Source organism: Macaca nemestrina, chromosome 11 (genome assembly GCF_043159975.1).
Source record: "Macaca nemestrina isolate mMacNem1 chromosome 11, mMacNem.hap1, whole genome shotgun sequence".
Taxonomy (NCBI): Eukaryota; Metazoa; Chordata; class Mammalia; order Primates; family Cercopithecidae; genus Macaca; species Macaca nemestrina.
This window is the reverse complement of record NC_092135.1, coordinates 100,983,738-101,010,484: the sequence shown is the minus strand read 5'-3', so window position 1 is coordinate 101,010,484 and position 26,747 is coordinate 100,983,738. Positions and strand designations below refer to the sequence as shown.

At 36.9% G+C, this 26,747-nt stretch overlaps 1 protein-coding gene across 8 annotated transcripts in view; it reads right to left on the bottom strand.

Annotated features, from left to right (window-relative positions):
• Window positions 1-228: 228 nt before the first annotated feature.
• Window positions 229-26,747, bottom strand: part of LOC105468284 (calcium responsive transcription factor) — an 86,274-nt gene continuing 59,755 nt past the window's right edge. For 5 of the 8 annotated variants that reach the window (XM_071073206.1, XM_071073203.1, XM_071073202.1 and 2 more), the window contains 9 exons: window positions 25,709-25,898; window positions 20,366-20,486; window positions 17,102-17,245; window positions 15,423-15,656; window positions 12,661-12,823; window positions 9,827-9,890; window positions 5,525-5,655; window positions 4,771-5,140; window positions 229-3,685 (listed from right to left, as the gene is read on the bottom strand). In XM_071073206.1, coding sequence (XP_070929307.1) covers window positions 3,585-3,685; window positions 4,771-5,140; window positions 5,525-5,655; window positions 9,827-9,890; window positions 12,661-12,823; window positions 15,423-15,656; window positions 17,102-17,245; window positions 20,366-20,486; window positions 25,709-25,898 — 1,518 coding nt within the window. In that variant the 3' untranslated portion in view covers window positions 229-3,584. Of the gene's footprint in view, window positions 3,686-4,770; window positions 5,141-5,524; window positions 5,656-9,826; window positions 9,891-12,660; window positions 12,824-15,422; window positions 15,657-17,101; window positions 17,246-20,365; window positions 20,504-25,708; window positions 25,899-26,747 lie in introns of those variants that run through there. The other 3 variants (XR_011609985.1, XM_071073204.1, XM_024788597.2) reach the window with 3 other exon arrangements.

The window sequence follows — 26,747 nt, the reverse complement described above, 5'->3', positions numbered from 1 at the left end:
TTAAAATGTTGATGCTTGGCTGAGTTGCAGGGTATTAAATGCATATATATCTCCCCAAAACGTAATGCTAACAGGAGTTACTGGTAGTTATGCTTAAAACTTTCAGCTTCCAAACTGGACATAAATCTCTAGCCAAAATTCTCAGGTATTCAAGTGTTTATTCAGCATCTTCAAGATGAACAAAATTGCCACTATCTCTAAGAAAAATATAAAAAGAAAACTAACAAGTATAAGAAAAAAAAGGATTTTTAATGAAAAAAATACATGATAACAAGGACACTATACATCAAGTTGCTATATATATATACATATGCACACACATTTTTTAAACCTCTTTTTTTTAAACCTGGTACAAGTTAAACAACATCTTTCTAATACCCACATGATTAAGTATGTATTCTGACAGGATATAAAGAAGATGAAACACAAGCTGGTGGGCCTCAGAATTAGAAACTCTAATGCAGGACCAGATCCCAAAAGCTGTTTTCTATCACTTTTGTGACATTTAGGAAACATTTACCTTGCATAAGATATAAAAGCTTTTCCTTTTAAGTCTACTAATTGTTTGTACAGAAAATCACTATTGAGGGAAAGATCCACCATGGCTGTGTTTACCTATAATTCACTGTAGTATATACAAAGTTCACTTGGAAGTTGGGAATGTGAAAACTATAATGAATAAATAAGCTGAGCTGTAATTGTGAATTTCTTACTGCTAATTTTGAATGTCCAACTCACACCTACAGATATTATACCTTACAATACATGACACACACAAAAAACATGTCAAACTTTGCTGTAGAGCTGTTAGAGAAAGCCAATATAGATACTGAAAATTTTAGGAGCTTGTATTTAATACTCTATACATTTCAAAATAATTAAACATTTTAAGTATGTAAACATAGTTTTCAAAAAGTGATGCTGAGCACCTTTAAACACAATACTGATACACTGTGACTAAACATGCATTTAGATGACAATGGATTTTTAAAATCTCATTTAAAAATCATTTTTAAAGAGCTACTCATTGAAATACTTACATGAAAATATTGATAGCTCCAGTTTCTACCTAAAAACCAAAAGAGTATATAATTAGGGATTTAAACTTTTCTTCATGCTCTTGGTTTTTGTGGGGTTTTGTTTTTTGGTTTATTTGTGGGAAAGTTGCTCTGTAACTTTCTGTCTGATTAAAAAACAGTATCAGAAGAGACATTCACATAGAATGAAGTGAGAAAAATATTATTTTTCTAACTATACCAAAGTTTGAGTCCTCTGGCACGTCTCATCCTCACAGGTAACTGACTAGAATTTGTATATTAACAAGCACTTCTCCTTAGCAGCTCAACATCAAAAAAGAAAGGAATGCCTCCAAAAGACTGAGTTCAATTGGTGAAATAGCTAATAATAAACCATTACCACTATTATCACTATTGAGAGGTAAAGATTTATTATTTAGAATCTTGAAAGAAAAGGATTCCATAAAAACTAGAAACAATAAATGAAAAGAATATTACCTACAGTGCAACACTAAACTATAAATTAATTTGGACTTATTCCTTTTATATACACACAAACTAAGAGAAATCTGGATTTGAGGTAATTAAGAGTTGTGTTTAACTTAGCGTAACATAATCAAATTTGGCAACCTGCCTGTATAAAATGCCAACATCAAATATTTTCAATTCATAGGAAAAAGAAAAGTAATTTTTATTAAAAATCATACATAACTAAATATTAGCTTTGCATTAAAAAGGGTATAAATAATAAACTTTACATTAAATAAAATATAAATCTAAAGAGCAACGAATATTAGAATTCCACCTACCTCTACTATAACAGTACTTTATATTTAGATACATGTCATGTACCTGAAACAAAATCAATTAAGAATGGGAGGCTGGACTTAGAAAAGCCAAAAGTGACTCATATTCATGTAAAGTATTAAGGTTAAATTTGATATTATATTGTGCATGCTTTGAATATTAAACATTGATATCCATTTAAAATCTTTATTTTTAAAATATAAAATATACCCACAAATGGTCTCTGGAGAAACAAAAGCCTTTAGGTTAATTTCCTGAAATTATAGTTGATATTTCTAGTTTACCAATCTTTTTTTTTTTTTTTTTTGAGATGGAGTTTCTCTCTTGTTGCCCAGGCTGGAGTGCAATGGCGCGATTTTGGCTCATTGCAACCTCCGCCTCCAGTGTTCAAGCGATTCTCCTGCCTTAGCCTCCCAAGTAGCTGGGATTACAGGCGCCCACCACCACACCCAGTTAATTTTTGTATTTTTAGTAGAAATGGGGTTTCACCGTGTTGGCCAGGCTGGTCTTGAACTCCTGACCTCAGGTGGTCTACCCACCTAGGCCTCCCAAAGTGCTGTGATTACAGGCATGAGCCACCATGTCCAGCCTAGTACCAATCTTTAGACAACAGATGCTTATAATGAATATACTGCTTAGTACTTATTTGGTATTTGAAGTTAATATACTTACTTAACAAAGAAAATATCCCAGATCAGATGTTTTAAAGTTTTAAATATAAACTAAATTTTAAACTATAAATACTTACCTTAAAATACTAGAAATCCTAATACCCCATCAATTCAGTAAGAGCTCTGGCATAGAAAAATGTAACTACAAATCAAATTATTTTTTAACCAGCGCTGGATCTTCTTTACAAAATAAGGGGGAAAAAAAATCCTCTGCTGTCATCAAAAAGTTTCCCAAATTATCTGTAAACACCAAGGAATTCTATTATTCTTTTTTCAATTCTCTCAATTTCTACATCTTTCTACCTATAGTATTTTACTTCCAATTTAGCACAAAGCCATGCTACATATGTTGATTTCTGTTGCTTATCTGATTAATTCAAGTAAAAATCCTCAGTACTTACCAAGACACTTTAAATTTCTATTGGATAACCACTAATATACTATTGGTTTGTAGTTAAAAGTACAAAAATTAGAAGGGAAGTGGCTAAAATGCAACTGCACAGTCTCTGCAGATATAGCTGCTGGACTTTGTGTTATGATATAAAACCGAATACTTCATCTTTCTTAATGAGATAGATTATAAACATTTTCTTACCTGTCTGGCAATTAAAAATTTCTTCACAACTTTAAAGAGAGAACAAGTTTCTTCAGAACTTAAAAAAATTCATGATATACATACACACATACAAACATACATTCACACAATGGTGCTGTTGCTGTTGATCTTTTCTGTTTTGTAAGAACCAAAATTGAGTATTTCCAAGGATAAGTTAACTAAACTATTTGTGTCCAGACTGTATTACTGTGGATAAGTTCAAAAGAGCTTTTGAAATACTGGCCTTATTAGAAAATCAAAGAGCATAAAAATTATACAAAATAAGAAGAGTAAAACATCTCTTAAGGAAGGTAAAAATATGGAACTGGCAACAAATACATCAGTTTTAAATAAAAGCTTCTCATCAAACTGGTCTTCAGTCCAATTATCTCAATGCCACGCTTTGACTATATTCACCTTCTTTTCTAAGACATCAGAAGTCACCAGAGTTGTAAATTCTGAAAAGCTTCAATAATTTATATAGCAGATAATTTCTTATAGTCCACAATTTTTTTTTGCTTCCATAGACAATGCTGGTTCTTTGGGTTCTTGCTTAACTTGGTTCACAGAAATGGTACCTTCTGGATTTTCTTCAACTTTAAAAACAAACAGAAAAATCCTAAAAGTTAATATATTTCATGACACTGGAAGAGAGGGGAAAATATTTTATATTCTAAAAATAACTTCTGTGAAAACTTTTTTCAAAGCAAACTGCAAATCTTTTCCCACAAAAGTGCCCACTCCAGAACAATTTGTGTGCAAAGAAGTAACAGATAAAGTAGGAGTTAACAGAGTTTACCTCTATGTTGACAGAGATTAGTAATAAAGTGAAGGTAACAAGGTCTTAGGTTAAACCTAAATGCCCAAGTCTTACTAGTTCCCTTTCAACTCAACATTTACTTTGTAATTCCAAATCTTCCTTTCAGCCAGGTGCAGTGGCTCACTCCTGTAATCCCAGCACTTTGGGAGGCTGAGGTGGGAGGACTGCTTAAGCCCAGGAGTTCGAGACCAGCCTGGGCAACATAGTGAGCCCCCATCCCTTTAAAAAATAAATAAATAAATAAATAATTTGCCCATTATGGTGGCATGTGCCTATGGTCCCAGCTACTTGGGAAGCTGAGGTGGAAAGATCGCTTGAATCAAGGAGATCAAGGCTGCAGTGACCTGTGATTGCATCATTGCACTCCAGCCTGGGTGACACAATGAGACTCTGTCTCAAAACAACAAAAAACCAAAAATGAAAATCTTCCTTTTAATCTTTATATATGCATACTTCATTTCACTCTTCTTTGTGTATGTGTGCATATATCAATTCTTCCATAATAACCTTTGCATGAAAATAGTTTTCCTTGTTTAATTTTTTCCTATTTTTTTTTCATGTACTCTAAAATGACCTTCCTGGTTTCACATTACCACAGATTTTCCATGGAAAACAGGTAATTAGGGAACAGTAATTTCTACGGCATTAAATAATTAGAAATAAGGAGAAGAAAAAAATTTAAGCTTAAAAGTTCTAAAACTCAGGCTAATGAAATCTCCTCCTTCTCTCTCATAATTTTGCTTCACTTATATAATATCAGAGACCCACTGGGAAGAAATAATAGTTTTATTTATAGTATAATACAGTGTTGATAATCCACAAAGGTTACAACAATAACATCATAAATTGATTTCAACTTACTAAGAGCTGAGTGGTTGTCTATAATCTGTATTGGAATAGTCTGCACATCTCCCAACAGAATTCGATGAACAGTTCCTTCCAGATTCCCTGTATCCTCAACACCTCCAACTTCTACCAGCTGGTCCATTGCAACTAGATTTTGATCTGGTTCTGGAAGGTTACCCATGGTGGAGGCAGTACCATTGTTTTGGGTTAGGCATGTATCTCTTTGAAGGCTATGACTTTGACCAAGCAGTAGAGAATTATTATTCATTACAGCACTTCCTATTGGATCCAGAAGTCCTGAAGGACTAGAGGATGGCTGGTTATTTACTGATATCAGAGCTGGTGATTCATCAGGAGAGGTGAACCTTGGTTGTAACTGCAAACCCTTTTAAACCAAAAAGAGTTATATCAAAATGTTTGAATTTACCATGTATGATATTCTCATAGGATATACTATTCTTTTGACAAAAAATCCAAACAAATAAAAAGAGTATGGTTACAAATAAATATTAAATGAAGAAAGAAACAAGAATCAAGGGAAAAGTAGTACAACTAAATTTATTGCATTCATAGTCAACCTTAAACTTTTAAAAAACATACTGTTTGAGTTATCTTAAATCAAGAAACAAAAAGATCAGGAAATTAACAATGAAAACATATTTGATCATTATTATAATTCTGTAACAATTCTCTAAAATCCCTAGAAGAAGAGGTGAAGTGAGGAATAAAGAGAAGGACCTCAAATCTGGATATTTTACTGGATACCTACCTGCAGTTGTGTAAATATTTTGGGCTGAAATGAGGAGAGTGAGGAGAGCAAGTGGGTTGGCTCAGGAGACAAAGAACCCCCTGTCTGATTTGTTTCCACTTTGGTGGTAATTGATTCTCCTGGTGAATTTCCTAAATTATATTAAAGAAACTATTAAAACAAAATAATTTTTATGGCTTCTCTGAAGTCATAAAAATACTTTATTACAACCCTTTCTATCAGAACTAAAATAGGAACTAATTTCAAAGTTGCAAAGGACTTCAGTAAGTCATCTAGCCCAAGGGTCCCTGACCCTACCAGTCTGTACCTTGTTAGGAACTGGGCTGCACAGCAGGAGGTGAGCATGGGGCAAGCAAGCCTTACTGCGTGAGCTCTACCTCATGTTAGATCAGCAGAGGCATTAGATTCTAGGATCTAAGTTGCATGCTCCTTATGAGAATCTAATGCCTGATGATCAGAAGTGGAAGAGTTTCATCCCAAAACCATCCCCCCAACTCTCCACCCTGGGTCTGTGGAAAAATTGTGTTCCACAAAACCGGTCCTTGATGCCAAAAAGGCTGGGGACTGCTGATGTAGCCCACTATTTGCAGAACCTGGCAGATAATGAGAATCTCTAAGGGATGTTTAAGAAAATATAGATTCCTAGGTTTAACCTCCATTAATTTTAATTTGGTAGATCTAGAATGGGATTCTCCCTCCATATCCATGGGAGACTGGTTACAGGACCTCCGCCAGAAATAAAAATCTGCAGATGCTCAGTTCCTGATATAAAATGGCATAGTATTTGCATATAATCTAAGCATATCCTCCCACAAACTTTAAATCCTCTCTGGATTACCTATAATACACAATACAAGGTAGAAGTCCTCCAATATACTTTAAATCATCTCTAGATTATAAGAAGGAAAAAATATATGTACATGTTTGGTACACATCCAATTAAAAATACATTTTTTATCAGTGGTTTGTTGAAGCCATGGATACAGAACCCATAGATACAGAGGCACAACTATATATACATATTTTTTTTACCTTGAAATACACTATATCTGTAACTCAAATCTAGTCTGTTCTCTGTACTATAATGCTGGACTATACTAAGCTTCTCTAGATGTGTGAAATCTAAGGAGCTTCTCAATTAACATCAAACTTAATTCACCTTTTGTAGCCCTAGTAACTAGGACAATACCTGGAAAAATTGGTCTTTAATGATAACAGCATTAAATTTATTTCAATAACTCATTTTGGTATAAATGAATAAAAATTAAAACTGTTTTCTTAATATCTCAAATTTAAACTAATTGTTGGGAATGTGAATCATTCTCATGTAATTTTATATGTTAACTCACATATATTCATCTCTTTAAGTCAATGAAGAACTAATTATTAGCCAGGTGAAGTGGCTCACGTTTGTAATCTCAGCTCTTTGGGAGGCCGGGGCAGATGGATAACTTGAGACCAGGAATTTGAGACCAGCCTGGGCAGCATGGTGAAACCTTGTCTCCAGTAAAAATACACAAATTAGCCGGGTGTGGTGGCATGTGCCTGTAGTCCCAGTTACTTGGGGGGCTAACGTGGGAGGATCGCTGGAGCACGGGAGGCAGAGGGTACAATGAGCCAAGATCGTCCCACTGCACTCAAGTATGGGTGACAGAGTGAAATCCTTTCTCAAAACAGAAAAAGAAAACCTAATTATCAATGAATATTTATTGCTTCCATACTAATTTTAAAATGGCCATAGTATCAGAGAAGAATGGATTTAAGTACTAGCTTTCTGTGTGACCTTCAATATGCTATATAACTCAGTTTCTTTTCTTTCTTTTTTTTTTTTTTTTTTTGAGACAGACTCGCCCTGTTGCCCAGGCTGGAGTGCAGTGGCACAATCTCGGCTCATTGCAACCTCTGCTTCCCGGGTTCAAGCGATTCTCTTGCCTCAGCCTCCTGAGTAGCTGGGACTACAGGCATGTGACACCATACCCAGCTAATTTTTATATTTTTAGTAGAGACAGGGTTTCACCATGCTGACCAGGCTAGTCTTGAACTCCTGACCTCAGGTGATCCACCTACCTTGGCCTCCCAAAGTGCTGGGATTACAGGCGTGAGTCACTGCATCCATCCTATAACTCAGTTTCTAAACTTTAGCTTCCTCATCTATAAAATCAGCATAAGAGTCCTTTCTCAATGGACCACTGAGAGGACTAAATAGCACTCAAGCATTTCTTGGCTTCTTCATTATTAATGTCCTTTTACTTCACTACTGTAGTCACCCACCACTATCATCATACTCTGGATGATCCTACCTCTAACATCTGAAGTTCAAACAGCTCATTCTCTGATCACAACCTCTTATTTTTTTATTTTTATTCTGTTTTCGAGATGGAGTCTTGCTCTGCTATCCAGGCTGGAGTGCAGTGGCGTGATCTCGGCTCACTGCAACCTCCACCTCCCGGGTTCAAGCGATTCCCCTGCCTCAGCCTCCTGAGTAGCTGGGATTACAGGCATGTGCCACCATGCCCAGCTAATTTTTATATTTTTAGTAGAGACGAGGTTTCACCATGTTGGCCAGGCTGGTCTCAAACTCCTGACCCCAAATGATCTGCCTACCTTGGCCTTCCAAAGTTCTGAGATTACAGGTGGGAGCCACTGTGCCCAGCTACAATCTCTTATTCTTCCAGAGATTTTGCTCAGGCACTTCACTACAATTGTTCTTCAACCTCATGTGAACCTCCAGTCAATTAATCCCTCAGTTTGCTTCAGATCCATCAACCTCTTTCTTAATAAAATTCTTTCCCCATCCAGCCTACAGTCCTAGGTCTATAATTTCAGTTACTCTTTCACAAGTACCTAAACTCTCTTGCCTCTCTGTCCTTTGGTCATATCCCTCAAGTAAAACCCTAACTCTGCATAAAAATGGCTTTCCTTCCCAATACATGGGAAGCTGAATGCCACTGAAAAAGAAACTCACTAATTCTACTAATACCAATTCTTTATTAACTTTGATTGGACCTTCACCTGTATCTGGCAATGTTTTACTCTCTATCCAGGATAGTTTCTAATTTGCATTTCCCTCAAATCCATGCCACCCTTCTTCAAACCTTTCCTTATCCTTAGCACTCTTACAGAGAAAAGGGAAGCCAACAGAAGTTTCAACTTCCCATCACCATCTTCATCTATCTTTTCAGTTCTCTACTCTCTTAAAATACCTTCCCTCAACCCCATTTGCCATCGCAAAATTCCTGAAAAAGTGGCGCACTTTTTAAGGAGTCCCTACTCCTTCTTCATCTCCCATTCACCCTTCAATCACCCCAATATGGCTTCCTCCCAATCCACTCCACTGAAATGGCTCAGATACTCAGCTTTACAAACCTAGTAAGTCCTTTATTCTCTCTCCTGCCCTACCAATGCTCTATTCTTTCACCAGTGTTGCTGAGCTCAGTAAATGCTATCAGTCAGTTGCTCATTATAGAAATTCAGAGGTTTGGTCAGGCGCAGTGGTTCACGCCTGTAATCCCAGCACTTTGGGAGGCCAAGGTGGGTGGATCACCTGAGGTCAGGAGTTTGAGATCAGATTGGGCAGCATGCCGAAACCCCATCTTGACTAAAAATACAAAAATTAGCCAGGTATGGTGGTGTGTGCCTGTGATCCCAGCTACTTGGGAGGCTGAGGCTGGAGAATCACTTGAACCCGGGAGGTGGAGGTTTCAGTGAGCCGAGATTGCACCACTTCACTTCAGCCTGGGTGACAGAGTGACACTCTGTCTCAAAAACAAAAAAAGAAATTCAGAGGTTTAACTTTATATAGAGGGTGAAGTTACAAATGTACTTAAAACAAAAGAGTTTACAATTTGAGTACTAAGAGGAGTTTGCCATGCAGAAGAAAAAAGACATTTCCAGAAGAGAGAACAAATGCAAAAGGGTGGAAATAAGTTTGGAATATTGAAAGGGCACAGCAGTAAGAACACAGGAGAAAAAATAACCATAAAAAATGGACCATAGTTCCCGGATCAGGGCATCTTAGGGTTATGACTACTGGAATTAGCCAGACTTATAGTGAATTAGCTACAGTTAACTGTGCTAGTTATCAGCTTCAAAATTTCAGTCATAAAAAAGCATTAAAAGCAAAGTATAAGAGGAAATTAAAATAGCAGGAAGTATGTTGATAAACCATAACAAAGCTGCTCCTACGTCTTTGGATCCTGGTTTCCTTATCTATAAAATCTGATTAGATGACATAGTATCTTAAGTTCCTTCCAGTTAAACACCGTTTGAATTTATATTTTAAACGTATTCAAGAAAACCTACCTTCTGCAAATGTAACCGTCACGGTCTCTTTGAGAATATTCCCACTGTCCGTAGTCCATTGAAGCTGAAATGGAAACATTTATTTCAGTAAAAATAAAGCTCTTATATTGAAAAATATCTTAAGACGTCATTACAACTGTCGCATTTTATTCACAGTATGTGATTTATTCTGCTACTCTCTTCACTTGTTCACATTCTCCAAGCACAAGTATACTTTACTATACAAATATATTAAATTCCTGAGTTTAGATAGCAGGAATTTAGACAAGTGTAGATGACAAGGACTACTTCTAACATTTAGATAGTGAATAATTAAGAGTTATTGGGCTGGGTACAGTGGGTCACGCCCATAAGGCTTGGGAAGCCAAGGCTAGAGAAGTGCTTGAGGCCAGGAGTTTGAGATCAGCCTGGGCAACGAAGTGAGACTCAGTCTCTACAAAAAATTAAAAAATTAGCTAGGTGTGATGGCTGGTGCCCGTAGCTCCAGCTGACAGGAGTCTAAGGTGGGAGGACTGCTTGAGTCTTGGAGGTCGTGGCTGCAGTGAGCCATGATTGTGTGAGCGCACTCTGGCTGGGCGACAGTGAAACTCTATCTTAAAAAAAAAAAAAAGAAAAAAGACAAAGAGTTATAGATTGCAAGAAACAGTTTTGGCTTTTAAAATATCCATATTTTTTCAGATACTGCATTTGGATAACAGAAGTTAGGAGAGCAAAAGATATTGCACCTCAGATTTAATGGCATAATCACTGGCTGTATTGTAATTAGTTGTTTCTGGGTAATTAACATCTTCAGAGTAGGCAAAATTTTCACAGAAATGACTAATATTCAGGGAGAAACTACCATATCAAACTATGAGTTAAGGTCGGGCGCGGTGGCTCATGCCTGTAATCCTAACACTCTGAGAGGCCGAGGAGGGCAAATCACGTGAGATCAGGAGTTCAAGACCAGCCTGGCCAACATGGTGCAACCCGTCTCTAATAAAAACAAAAAATCAGCTGGTCATGGTGGCTAAAACCTGTAATCCCAGCTACTTGTGAGGCTGAGGCAGGAGAATCGCTTGAACCTGGGAGATGGAGGTTGCAATAAGCCAGGATCATGCCACTGCAATCCAGCCTGAGCAAGAGAGAGAGACTCTGTCTCAAAAAAAAATAAAAAATAAAAAAACAAGTAAGAGTTCAACTGATATCCATAGATGACATATGGAATCAACGTTATCACTTTGGGCAATCAGGTATGAACAACTGGATGGATGGATGGATGGATATTTAGTTATTTATTGAGATGGAGTTTTACTGTTGTCACCTAGGCTGGAGTGTGATGGCATGATCTCGGCTCACTGCAACTTCTGCCTCCCAGATTCAAGTGATTCTCCTGCCTCACTCTCCTGAGTAGCTGGGACTATAGGCACCTGCCACCACGTCCAGCTAATTTTTGTATTTTTGGTAGAAATTTAGTTTCACTGTGTTGGCCAGGCTGGTCTCGAACTCCTGATCTCAGGTGTTCCACCTGCCTCAGCCTCCTAAAGTGCTAGGATTATAGGCACGAGCCAATGCACCCGGCCCAAACAACTGTATTTAAATTTGCCCATTTATTAAAAAAGGGAGGGGAAATATATACATAGTACTCAATAAATGTCTGTTAAATTAGTAAGAAAAATTTTTACAGAGAAAATACATGTTGATTTTAAAATAAAGATTAGTGGTTTTCTGTTGTTGTTGTTTTTGAGATGAAGTCTCACTCAGTCTCCCAGGCTGGAGTGCAGTGGTGCTATCTCAGCTTACTGCAACCTCTGCCTCCCAGGTTCAAGCGATTCTCCTACCTCACCCTCCCAAGTAGCTGGGATTACAGACATGCACCACCACACCCAGCTAATTTTTTTTTGTTTTTTAAGATGGAGTCTCACTCTGTTGCCCAGGCTGGAGTAAAGTGGTGTGATCTCGGCTCACTGCAAGCTCTGACTCCCGGGTTCACGCCACTCTCCTGCCTCAGCCTCCCAAGTAGCTGGGACTACAGGCGCCCGCCACCATGCCCGGCTAATTTTTTGTATTTTTAGTAAAGATGTGTTAGCCAGGATGGTCTTGATCTTCTGACCTTGTGATCTGCCCACCTCGGCCTCTCAAAGTGCTGGGATTACAGCCGTGACCCACTGCGCCCAGCCACACCCAGCTAATTTTTGTATTTTTAGTAGAGACGGGGTTTTGCCATGTTGGTCAGGCTGGTCTCGAACTCCTGACCTCAGGTGATCTGCCCGCCTCGGCCTCCCACAGTGCTGGGATTACAGGCACGAGCCACTGTGCCTGGGTAGTGTTTTTATTATAGAGTTGGAATTCACTGATTTTTCTTCTTGTGAAAGTAATAACTTTTAGTCATTTTCTAAACATTCAGAGTATTTACATTTTAAGAAAAAGATGCTATACATATATATACATTTTTGAGACAGAGTCTCGCTGAGTCTCCCAGGCTGGAGTACAGTGGTGCAATCTTGGCTCACTGCAACCTCCACCTCCTGAGTTCAAGTGATTTTCCTGCCTTAGCCTGCTGAGTAGCTAGGATTACAAGCGCCCACCACCAGGCCCAGCTAATCTTTGTATTTTTAGTGGAGATGGGGTTTCACCGTGTTGGCCAGGCTGATCTCAAACTCCTGACCTCAGGCGATCCACCCGTCTTGGCCTCCCGAAGTATTGGGATTACAGGCATAAGCTACCACACCTAGGCTATTATATTTTCTTATACTGCAGTTATTCAGATGGCCTAACAGTAGCCATTCTTATTAGACTAAATATTAACAGAAGCTGAGAAACTCTGAAATAAGGAATTATGGTTGTAATCATACCGTTGCCGGAATAATCTCTGAGTTATATACCATATCTCCATTTCTCAAGGATTTCTGTACCTCATGGATGTGATTTTTTAGATCATTTACAGTTGGAAAAAAAGATAAATTATGTCTTTCAGGTACCTCATCGGGTTTGAACAGTTCCCTTTCCACAAATTTTCTGTAAAGAATACAAAATGGAATAAAGACATAAACTATTTAGCAATATGCCTTTAGATTCAAAGAGATAAAGGTTCTCTTTCAGTATAAACCTCTATGAAGTATGGTTTATACCTCTGTAAGTAATTTATATTTTCCTACTTAAAATTTTCCCATACAACACAGAATTATTGTAGACTACAGAAACGTAATATTTTCATTGGTAAACATCTAAATATATTAGAGTGAGTTTTGTTATTATTTTTTTGAGATGGAGTCTCGCTCTGTTGCTCAGGCTACAGTGCAGTGGCGTGATCTCGGCTCAACTGCAACCTCTGCCTCCTGGGTTCAAGCGATTCTCCTGCCTCAGCCTCCCGAGTAGCTGGGACTACAGGAGTGTGCCACCACGCCCGACTAATTTTTTGTATTTTTAGTAGAGACCGGGTTTCACTATGTTGGCCAGGCTGGTCTCGATCTCCTGACCTCGCAATCCACCTGCCCTGGCCTCCCAAAGTGCTGGGATTACAGGCATGAGCCACCACGCCCGGCTGAGCTTTGATATTTTTATGAATTTAAAGAAACCACTATTTTCAGTTTAAGTATAATGTTTTTAATGATTACTATGTCAGGCACTGTATGGAACACTTCACATCAAATATCTCCTTTAACCCTTAATGATCAACGACATAGGTACAATTATCATTCCCACTTTACAGATGATAGAACTGAGTACTGTAGAAGTGAAATAATTTGCCCAAAATCATACACCTACCTAGTAAATAAGAGCTTGGGCCTATACCCAGGTTATGTGCGTAAACATCATGTTACATTGCTTCCAAAAGCATCAATTAACATTATATGAAATATGATGGGCTTGAATTTTACACGGAGACAAAAGAAGATAGAAATAGAAGGCAGCACTGTTATTTAATTGTATTAAAAAATCAATACATAAAAGAAATGATAAAATTTAACATATATATGCTTATTACATTTGGTGGACCAAATCACAGAACTGTATTATACTTCCTTTCTTAAGATTCAGGTTTAGTAAATAGTGAATGGCTTTACCAAATTTTTGCCTTATGCTAATGATGCCCCAATGGAAATAAATATAAAACATCTAAGAAAACTGCTAAATAGAAAAGTCATGTATTAATTAGGAAATAATTCTAGGAATTACAGTAAGTTCTCAGTTAACATCATTGTTAGGTTCCTGGAAACTGAGACCTTAAGTGAAAGGACACAACAAAACCAAATTACTTTCTCCAATGCTGTAAGAAAACAACACTGAATCAGGTGCAGTGGCTTGCTCCTGCAATCCCATCTTCTTGGGTGGATCATTTGAGGCCAGGATTTCAAGACCAGCCTGGGCAACACAGCAAGATTCCTGTCTCTTTTACAAAAAAAGTTAAAAAAAAGAGAAAAAAAGGCATTGAACAGAATGATATTACTCAAGGACGTGCTGTATTTCCTTTTGCTTAAAATAGCAGTTTTCAAGAACCTATTGATGACTTTAAGAGGGGGCTTACTATATTTATTTTGTTATTCAGATCAGATTACACAATAATCAGTAAGAGCAAGGCTAAGTATCAATAAATCATGGTAATGGGCATAGGCTATAGAGTTAGGCCTAAATTTCAGTTCTCCCACTGCCTTTTTTAATTTTTTTTTTTTTTTTTGAGACGGAGTCTTGCTCTATTGCCAGGGTAGAGTGCAGTGTCACAATCTCAGCTCGCTGCAACCTCCGCCTCTAGGGTTCAAGCAATTCTCTGGCCTCAGCCTCCCAAGAAGCTGGGACTACAGGCGCGTGCCACCACACCCAGTTAATTTTTGTATTTTTAGTAGAGATGAGGTTTCACCATGTTGGCCAGGATGGTCTCGATCTCCTGACCTTGTGATCCGCCCTCCTTGGCCTCCCAAAGTGCTGGGATTATAGTCATGAGCCACTGCGCGTGGCTCTGCCACTGCCTCTTAAGCCAATTATTTAACCACTCTGAGACTCCAGTTTCTCATGTGTAGAATTCGGATAAATATACCAACTTTATAGTGCTATTGTAAGACTAAATGAGATCATACATGTAAAAAGCCTAGCACAGTACCTGGCACACACATAATGAGTAATTATATAATTACTTATATAATTATTTCCTGAGGATCAAAAAACTTAGACCAGAGTACTACAAATAAAATTTCATTAGACAAAGAATTATCCAAATTCTCTTGTTGTAATAAAATTTAACTGCATTTCAAAATGTTTGAAATACGTGTCTTGGCCTAGGTTTTAAAATCTTTGGTTCTACAAAGGTTTTTTCTCTAAAAGTATTTATTAACTAATTCATTTTATACATCATTTAGAAATAGTCCAATTTGCCAAATCCAAATATAGAATGTCTCAAATGAGTAATCAGAATTATAATAAACCATACTACACCGTTACTTGCCAAGCATTTGTTAGAAAACGATCAGTTTATAAATAAGATCTTAATAAAATAATAAACTATATTCCTTATCTACCCTGACAGCATATATTTTGGAAAATATCTCCAGTGTTCACTGTTATTATTTAAAGCAACAAACAAAACTGAAAAATGTAAAAGAACAATGCTCTTCTATTGTACCTTAGCTGCTTCCTTACTGCATACACTTGTTCTATTCCCTGTGATACTAATTCTTGAATCTTATGGGCTACTTGAGGATGTAAACGTGAGGGTAATGCACAATTCTCATCTCTAACTGCAGTTTCCTCTTCTTCAACAGAAGACACAGGAAATGGAGAAGGTGACAAAGTGAGGCAGGGAGTCTCTAATTCATGATACTGATGAGCTTGCTGTGTAGGTAACTGTACATACCACCTGGTAAGAGAAAGTATTTAAAATTACTAAAATTTAAACATTGAAATTATTTAATATTATTAGACCAAAGTAGGAATCATAATTACTTAGGTTAATACTCATAAAGAGAAGAATTAATCCTTTAAGAAAAAAATTACATATGGTTATTTCCTATCAAATAAAATTTAAAATGATCTCTTTAACTTCTAAGATCTATTTTATATCCAATTAAATTTAAATATTTGTAAATATTTACAGACTTTCACTGTGGTCCTACAGTTGAGGGAGATAGAGGAATTTTAAGTATATATGAAAATGGCATTTTAAATTTCATATTAATTGTATTATTTTGGGTTCATGGGAAAATTCATATTAAGTACATTTTACCTCAAAATAAAGAGAAGACATTGTAAATCATCATCTTTTGAACTGTGTATTTTCCCATTCATCAAACATTTGCCTGAAATTACACTTCTCTGTTACACCTACCATCCTTCCAATCAAAGATAGAACCTGTCAAGATTGAACTTTATGGTTGATTCTTCCCTCACAGGAGCTCAACATACTGCCTCTATAGCACTCCCAGCTCCTGCTGGCCAAGTGAGCAAGAGAATTAACTAAAGGTGAATGCAGATCTCTTGGAGAGCCATGCAGGAAAAAAAAAAAAAAAAAAAAAAAAAAGACGGTAGGAAAATGAACTAATCTGGTAGGATACCGCTTTAATTGATATTTCTGTATAAAATTCTTACAATGATTGATAACTGCCTACTTAAAAATTATATGCAATGTTCTTCAAACTGCAGGATCTAATTGTTTTAGTGATATTTTTGACTTTCATTGAAGGATCTAATTATTGACTCAATTTATTTTTCACATACCTAAAAGTTTTTTTAAAGATCACACAAAAACGATATTCCATACACTTAAATCCATTATACAGTAACAAATTATTCACCCGGACTGACACATAAAGGAAAGTAAAAAAGAATGCTAATATTTCTCATTTAAAACCTAAAGCATAAAAGGTGTAAAATGGAATTTTATTTAGGGCTTAGAATTCATTTCTGGCTGCCATAAGTAATCAAAGATTAGTTAAAAAAAAATGACAGGCAGCTGCAGTTTCTGCTCATAGTAAGTATCTAAAACAAAGTACTAATATATAATAAAGTATATTAAATATGTCTGTCATTCTGAGAAAAAACTTTTACATAGTATATGGTATACAGAGTATATGCTATACGGTATGGTATAATTCTTTGGTCTGAATTATCTACAACTGGGGGTGAGAAACTCAATGGCTTACACAGTGGCAAATCAATTTAATATCTAGGGAACTATTGATACCTCTACCTTGTAAAACTGTTACTTAATGAAATAATTGGAAAACTATAATTTCCCTTACAAAATAATTATTGGAAATTGAGCTAATTAATTTATAAAATAAAAGAACTATAAAAATGTCATACCTAAGAACACCACCAGCATCTACCAAGTTCTTCTTTAGCATGTTAAAAGCTTTCTCCTGCTCCATTCTGATAATTTTCTTGTCAATTTTGGGGTCTGTAGGAACTCTATATTCAGGAAACTTCTGTACCTTTTTAATGTAAATCCTTGATACAAGATAAAGAAGAATTTGTTTCATTATATTATAATCTCAAGAAAATCTATTTTATCGGCCGGGCGCGGTGGCTCAAGCCTGTAATCCCAGCACTTTGGGAGGCCGAGACGGGCGGATCACGAGGTCAGGAGATCGAGACCATCCTGGCTGACACGGTGAAACCCCGTCTCTACTAAAAAATACAAAAAACTAGCCGGGCGAGGTGGCGGGCGCCTGTAGTCCCAGCTACTCGGGAGGCTGAGGCAGGAGAATGGCGTGAACCTGGGAGGCAGAGCTTGCAGTGAGCCGAGATCCGGCCACTGCACTCCAGCCTGGGCAACAGAGCGAGACTCCGTCTCAAAAAAAAAAAAAAAAAAAGAAAATCTATTTTATCAACCAGAAGTGTACTTTAAGCATTTAAGCTTAGAGAAAATTCTATTTATCTGTAAAGTATTCAGAGGCTTATATAAAATATATGCCATATTCCCAGTTGTATTAATACTTAGCAAATTAAAAGTAAACATGATGTGAGGAAAAATATCTAAGTATTTACAGACTTTACCATTTTTTCCCCCTAGATTTGCCTTCTCTTCATTCTCCTGGAAGGCAGAATCTCATGCCTGGATTATATTTATTTATTTATTTATTTATTTTTGAGATGGAGTTTTGCTCTTGTTGCCCAGGCTGGAGTGCAATGGCATGATCTCAGCTCATCGCAACCTCTGCCTCCTGGATTCAAGCAATTCTCCTGCCTCAGCCTCCCTAGTAGCTGGGATTACAGGCGTATGCCACCACTGCCGGCTAATTTTGTAGTTTTAGTAGAGACGGGGTTTTTCTATGTTGGTCAGGCTGGTCTTGACCTCCCGACCTCAGGTGATCCGCCTACCTCAGCCTCCTGAAGTGCTGGGATTACAGGCGTGAGCTGCCATGCCTGGCCCTAGATTACTTTAATAGCCTCCTTCCAGGCCTGTGCCTCCAATCTTTCATTACTTAAATCCACTTGATAATTCAATGTCACAGGTGATTCTCTTGCCTTAGCCTCCCCAGTAGCTGGGATTACAGGCATGTGTCACTATGCCCGGCTAATTTTTTTTGTATTTTTAATAGAGACAGGGTTTCACCATGTTGGTCAGGCTGGTCACAAACTCCTCACCTCAAGTGATCCACCCGCCTCAGCCTCCCAGAGTGCTGGGATTATAGGCATGAGCCACCGCACCCGGCCTCTGTAGCTTTAGTTATATGGTTCTCTTAACTTACAATATCACCCCTCTAACTCTCTACCCACCCAAATTCAATTTAAACCTCAACATCCAGTTTAAATTGTACTTTCTTTCCTGCCATGAATTTGTATGGATATATTCCTTCTTTAAATACCTCAATAGGTAGTTAAATCATATATTTCACACTATATTCTATACTACCATGTTGTCTACTAGTTTTTGTTTCCTGATCCATTCCCTGGGATTAAGTAAAATTTTATTCCTCTTTTGGTTTCCCTCCTTCCCATGGCAACCAATGTAGTTTCTGGGCACAGAGTAGATAGTCAAAAAGTACTGGTAGAACGAAGGAAAATAAAATTATTTCTTCACATGTAGAGGTTTTTCCCCAAGTAATACTTAAAGTTTTTATATTGCTTATATTTAAGAAGCAGTTGATAAAAGTTTCAAGTCAAGGCTAAATGGAAAAAAAAAAAAAGCAACTGAAAGTTTGTTTCACAGTCAGGTTTAAATATTCCCTAAAGTTAATATTATAGGATTAAATATGAAAAGCCTTGTAAATGGGCTTTAAAAACTTCTTGAGAATGCTAAGGTATTTATTTTATCTTATTTTATTTTTTTTGAGATGGAGTCTTGCTCTGTTGCCCAGGCTGGAGTGCAGTGGCACAGTCTCAAGCTCACAGCAACCTCCGTTTCCTGGATTCAACCAATTCTCCTGCCTCAGCCTCCCGAGTAGCTGGGATTACAGGGGCCCACCTAATTTTTAATATTTTTAGTAGAGACGGGGTTTCACCAGTTGGCCAGGTTTGTCTCAAACTCCTAACCTCGTGATCCACCCGCCTTGGCCTCCTAAAGTGCTCGGATTACAGGTGTGAGCCACCGTGCTCGGCCAAGAATGCTGAGGTATTAATAACATGAGATGTGATACTAAAAGCGTTTCAAAGATCAACTAAGTCCAACCACTACATATTATCTTTTAAATTTTTTATTTTACCGAATAGTTTAAAACACCTTTAATATATTTAAAAAGTCTTAAAATACTTTCAATGTCTAAAAAACTTACATTCATAAAGGACATTGTGAAATCTTTCATTGGTTCACATTTTTCATTCTTACCCAGAGCAATGACTACTCTGTAGTCCTAATCTATCTAGAACTTACTACGTTGGTAAATTGATAAAATCGCTCTAAAAAGTAACTTTGCAATATTTGTCAACATTTTTAAAAGATACAGCCTTTGCCCTAGCAATTTCATTTCTAGGAATTTTTCCTACTGAAACACTTGTAGGAGTGCACAAATATGTACAATGTTAATAATTGTAGCTTTGTATAATACTAATAAGGAATACCTTTCACAGCTTACATGAATTAAATAATTCATCCATAAATGGAATGGCTATTAAAAATAGTACTTTTATGTACATATATGTAATATATATGTAAGTACATATATATGGAGTCAGCTTTGAGATACACTGAGAATGAAAAAAAGGAAAGTTTATGTCATTACATTAACACTAGTATGTAGCATATCTCTGCAGTAGATAACCACAATAGGCATTCAGATTGAGAATAAATCTATGTGAATTCATATCAAGAAAAAAGGTACACTACTATCTAAGTTTAAGGAAAGAAAATATTAGTGAGCTTTACTGAGATTTTCAACAACATTTATAGGGGTAGAGAAGGAGATCTCTGTTTCTGCCTTTATATGCATCCATATACACAGAATATCTTTGGAAGATGACTCAAAACTAGTAAGAGTTGTTGCTTTAAAGACAGAACAAACGTGCGTAAGAGAAAACTTAGAATTCACTGTATACTTTTCAGTACTGTATAAACCTAATAAAATATGTGTATTAGCTATTCAAAAATAAGTTCTTAATAAAAAACAAATAAAAGAAAATAAAGCTTACCGAGCTGGACAAGTGGCTTTGTAGAGCTGACAAGACCTGCTTTCCTGCTCACTGACTTTTTTTAACTGGAAACCTTTTCTTCTTGGCCCATACTGACACTCCATTACCACAGCTCTACTCCCTGTGGGCCAAAACCAACTATTGATATTAATTCAAGTGTCCATCTATTCTAGACACTAGATTAAAAGTAACTTGGTGGTGGCAATGTCAAAATCTTTCAAGTATACAGCTTTAAGGAAAGAAAACATTAATAAGTCTAAGATATACAAACATATAAATTTAAAAGTTTATTTTAAAATTTACCAAAGGTACCATAATTATGGTAAGAAAATTAGTGAATATCACATTTACTGAATGTCTACTGGCATACAATTTTTTTTTTTTTTTTGAGACGGACTCTCACTCTGTCACCCAGGCTGGAGTGCAGTGGCGTGATCTTGGCTCACTGCAACCTCCACCTCCTGGGTTCAAGCAATTCTCCTGCCTCAGCCTCCTGAGTAGCTGGGACTATAGGTGCGTGCCACCACGCCAGGCTAATTTTTGTATTTTTAGTAGAGACAGAGTTTTGCCATGTTGTCCAGGCTGGTTTTGAACCCCTAACCTCAAGGGATCCACCTGCCTTTGAACTCCTAACCTTAAGTGATCCGCCTGCCTTGGCCTCCCAAAGGGCTGCGATTAGAGGCATGAGCCACTGTGCCCCACCTGACATATGGCTTTTATACCACTTTATAAATAGTGAGCAAATGTTACATTTGGTTAATAAATATTAGTATTTATATTTTTATTTCCTTTTATAATTATTTTCTTATTTTTATTTGGGCTGTTAATACAGCAGCCAGCCCTAAGATGGCCCCCAGTAATCCATTCCTTCTAGTATTCATGCCCTTGAGTAACCCCCTTCCCTTGAACATGGGCTAGACTTATTAACTTATGTTTAATAAATATGGCAAAAGTGATAGGAAGTTATTTTTGATATTAGGTTATAAAAAGACTGTAACTTCCATTTGGCTACTCTCTCTTACTCTTGCTTGAATTGCTCTCTCTGGATGTAATCAGCTGCCATGTGGTAAGGGAGCTCTGTGGAAAGGCCCACATGGCAAGGAATAAGGCCTGCTGACAGCCACAAGAGTGAATCTGAAAGAAGACGCTCCCTCAGTCAAGTCATGAGATGACTGCAGCTGAACCACTGTGCTGAGTCACTCTTGGATTCCTGACTCACAGAAACTGTGAGATAATTAACATTTGTTGTTTTCAGCCACTAAGTTTGGTATAATTTGTTACACAGCAATAGATAATACAAATAAGTAGATGTGAAAATTATATAACTTGATTTTAAGCTGAGTATCTTACACTACTGTAGGATACAGCAAACTTTTAAAATATAAAATAAAAACACCAGTTACTAACAAAAATGTTGATAAAACTGACACTAAAATATAAAAACTTCTGTTTAGAAGATACCATAAGTAAATATAAAAGTAATAGTGTGAGAAATAGCATTTTATAACATATATAACATAGTAATTCTCCATGTAGAATTACTATGTAAACTACAAACAATCATAAATAATTAATAAACAACCACTCAGAAAAATGGGCAAAGGCTATGAATAGCCAAGTCAGAAAGAAAAAAAAGGTAGTAAATGAACAAAGAAAAAGATGTTCAACTTAACAGGTAAACAGGGAAATGCAAATTAAAACAATAGTAAAATACTATCTCATACTCCTTGGATTGGCAAAAATAAAAACATTTGACAATACTCTAAAACAACTGAATCCACCGATCAATCTGAACACCACAAACAGAGACACACACAGATGGCAATAAGTACACAGCACGGGAGGAGGTATTCTTGCAAAAATCAAATCTGCATTTAATCAAGGCTCTAGACCTGTTTACAGAAAACAGAAGAGATAAAGAACAAAAACTACATCACACAGATGGAATAAGCAAAACCCAGAATATGGCAAATATTACAGAACAAACTACCTAGAAGAGGAGAGAAATCTTCAAATTAAAAGAAGTTTAAGAGATTTATTAACTAAATGCAGTCTGTAGATGCTGTTTGGATTTGAATTTCAACAACCTTTAAGGGGGGGAAAAACCTGTGAGATAAGTGGGAAAATGTAAACACTGAACATTTTATAACATTAAAAAGTTACTATGAATTTTCTTAAGTGTGATAATGGGATTGATATATATATATGTGTGTGTGTATATATATACACACATATATGTATAGACATATGTAAGGAGTCCTTATCTTTTAGAGTCATATGCTTTACTATACACCATATACTTTAGTAATTACAGAAGGAATGATATATCTGAAATGTGCTACAAAACCATCTAGGGAATGAGGAATTGTAAGGGGTATGACACAAGATTGACCATAAACTGACAGTCGTTGAAGCTGGAAGACAGACACCTGGAGTCATGGGGTTTCTTATATTATTATCTCTTTGATTCACATGTAAAAATTTCCATAATTTAAAGGTTTTTTAAGGCTGGGCAGTGGCTCACGCCTGTAATACCAGCACTTTGGGAGGCTGAGGTGGGCAGATTGCTTGAGTTTAGGAGTTTGAGACCAGCCTAGGCAACATGGCAAAACCTCATCTCCACAAAAAAAATGCAAGAATTAGCTGAGCATAGTGGCATATGCCTGTAGTCCCAGCTACTCAGGAGGCTGAGGCAGGAGGATCTCTTGAGCCAAGGAGATTGAGATTGCAGTGAGCTGAGATCACACCACTGTACTCCAGCCTGGATGACAGAGTGAGACCCTGTCTCAAAAAAAAAAAAAAAAAAAAAAAAATTTTAAACACCTGGCAAAGCTAAGTCATGAAGTAAATATGGAGAAATGAAATTTTCACACAACTGCTGACAGGAGTGAAAATTGGCACAAGTTGTCAAACCCTTATGTACAAATCTGAAATCCAAAAAGCTCAGAAAACAGTTTTTTCAGGACTCACTTGGCTGCAAAACCAGGTCTGAGCTGTGTGAGGTTATTTATAGTCTTTATTTGTTTCTCTTGGTATGACTATCTAATAAAGAATTAGTGTTTGATTATGTGATATTGGCTATAGCAGGGGTCTCTAACCTCCAGACTATGGACCACTATCAGTCTGTAGCCTGTTAGGAACCAGGCCGCACAGCAGGAGGTGAGCAGTGGGCAAGCCAGCAACGCTTCACCTGTATATACAGCCACTCCCCATCACTTGCATTACCTCCTGAGCCCTGCCTCCTGTCAGATCAGTGGCAGCATTAGATTCTCATAGAAGCACAAACCCTGTTAGGAACTGCACATGCAAGGGATCTAGGTTGCAGGCTCCCTATGAGAATCTAATGCCTGATGATCTGTCACTGTCTTCCATCACCTCCAGCTGGGACCTGCTAGTTGCAGGAAGACAAGCTCAGGGGTCCCACTGATTCTACATTCTGGTGAGTTGTGTAATTGTTTCATTACATATTACAATGTAGTAATAGAAATAAAGTGCACAATAAATGTAATGTGCTTGAGTCATCCCCAAATCATCCCCCATCCCCCATCCCAGTCCGTGGAAAAACCGTCTTCCACAAAACCAGTCCCTGGTGCCAAAAATATTGGGGACTGCTGGTCTATAGAATACCTGCTAGGAGTATTCCATAATGTTACCACATTACATTAAAAAAATTCAGAATTCTGAAATATATGTGGTCCAAAAAATTTCAAAAGGATTCTGGATCTGTACAATCACTTTTGAGAGCAATTTTAAGATAATCTTGTAAAGATGAAATGGGCATAATTCACAATTGTAATTCTAGAAAAACTAATTACAGCTTTTTCATTAGAGTATATATAGTGTGGAGGTTTCACTACAGCATTCTTCGTAATAATGAAAAGTTGGAAACAACCTAAATGATGATCAATAGAAAATTACTGGTTTGGTCATATGCTGGAATATTATACAATGATTAAATTGGATTAACTAGGATTTATAAATATCAATACCAATAGATGTAAAAAAAAAAGGGTGAGTGAAAAAATTTGCAAAACAATATCTATACTTTACACATTTTAAAAAAATCCAAAACAATAAAATATATTATTGTAGATACAATATGTAAGGTAAAGTATAAAAATATAGACTAGAATGATACACATGAAATTCATGTAGTAGTTACCTATGGAGGGTTAAGGAGATTAGATCTAGGATGGGAAAAAGGAAGGCTACAGGATTTCAAGTTCATTTTATTATTTGTTAGTTTTTTGTTTGTTTGTTTGTTTGTTTTTTTAAGACAGGGTCTTACTTTGCCACACAGGCTGGAGTGCAGTGGCACGATCATGGTTCACTGCAGCCTCGACCTCCAAGGGTCAAGTGATCCTTCTACCTCAGCTTCCCAAATAGCTGGGACTATAGGCCCATGCCACCATGTCCAGGTAATTTATTATTTTTTTGTAAAGATGAGGTCTCTCTGTTTTGCCCAGGGATTCTCTCAAACTCGTGGGCTCAAGCAATCCTCTTGCTTTGGCCTCCCAAAGTGCTGGGACTATAGGCATGAGCCACCACATTTAAAATAAATAAATAAATAAATATATAAATAAATAACTCAGCTCATTTATTTTTAATGTTGCATTTCTTTTATAGACTACTGATGAAACTCAGGCAGAAGTGGTTACATTTATCTCATCTTCTCTTAAGTATTTCTCATTAACCTCAGAGGTACAGGATGAAACTGCAACTCTTTCAGCTAAATTACTGCCCTCATAGTCCTAAAATAAATTGCTTAGTTTTAGATTCTTTGGGGCTTTAACTAGTCTAAGAGATTTGCTTGAAACTACTCCCTTAGTAAACAACTAACCCAGTCTCTGAGAATACTGTATATAACATACCTAATGCTTGAGAAGTTTAGTATCAGAATTCTATAACTCCAGATTGTATACAAATTCTATACAGTAGCTCCAGAGTTACAAGCTACATAAAATACACACAAATTTCCCCCACAAAACAAATTAAGAGAGAAGGCTAAAATATTTAATCTGAAGGGAAAAAACACAGCTGATGTATATATTTAAAGTAAAATTGCTCTTTTAATATTTTATTAAACAGGTTAACTGAAACTTCGATATTTTATTTTTCAGTATAATATATGAAAGACGTCTTACTCATTCTGATATATTAAAATGCAATCTTATAAGGTAATTGATTATATTTACTATAAGTTTTTTTCAATTTAATATGCATTTCAATTAGCATTCAATTGTCAGCTACCATAATAAAATTGTATCACCTTAGGAAAATCACATTTTCACAATGGACTACGGCTGCTGCTGAACCTTTTAAAATAAGTCTTTAAAAAAGTACCTGCATTAACAAATGGGATTCCATCATACGGAACATACTGGGATTTCCACATCAAGCGTGTAGCAGGCTTGGCTGGGCTTGGAGACTGACGGGTCCCCCAAACACTCTGTGTTTGCTGCTTGTGAAATGTTAGGACACTTTCTAATTCAGTCTCACTTACACAGTAGCCACGGTATGAATCTCCAATTTTCTGCATGTGGTAGAAATTAAACAAAATTACTAGCAAATACACTTCATTGCATAATAAATATAATGAGATGGTTGTCCAAAATGGAAGACTCATCGCCTTGCACAAGAGAATGTCACTTGTGCCCTCAGATTAATGGTCTATTACAAACAGTGGGTCTGATTTGAGTTCAACCAGTATCATCAAATGGGTATTTTGCAGGTGTTTGTTAGGGAATATAATGCCAAACTCATTTGCCATACTATCTTTATCAACGTCTTGTTTGAGACAAAGAATATTTAGAAAAGATAACTTGCAAGAACATATAATGTATATCCATTCTTTCAGATATTTAAAACTCTATCCTGGATCAATCCAGATCAGCATAAAACTAGCCACAAAGTACTCATTCCCTGTGGGGCCTCCTTTACTGAAACTGATTTTTTTTGGTGGAGTGGGGTGGGGAGGAGAAAGGAAAGGGGAGGGAGGGAAGGAGGGAAAGAGGGAAGGAGGGCAGGCGGGAATGCCTGAGATTAATTTTGATAGGATGCCATGCATCTATTAGAAATCCAATGAAAATTGTGAGTGATTGATAAAAGGCTGTAGAAGAATTTGCTCATTATATCAACATTCTTTTTATGAAGATCCCTCTCTGAGGCCGGGCACGGTGGCTCACGCCTGTAATCCCAGCACTTTGGGAGGCGAAGGCGGGCAGATCACCTGAGGTCAAGAGTTCGAAACCATCCTGGCCAATATGGTGAAACCCCATCAGTACGAAAAATACAAAAATTAGCTGGGCGTGGTGGCGCTTGCCTGTAATTCCAGCTACCTGGGAGGCTGAGGCATGAGAATCCCTTGAACCTGGGAGATGGA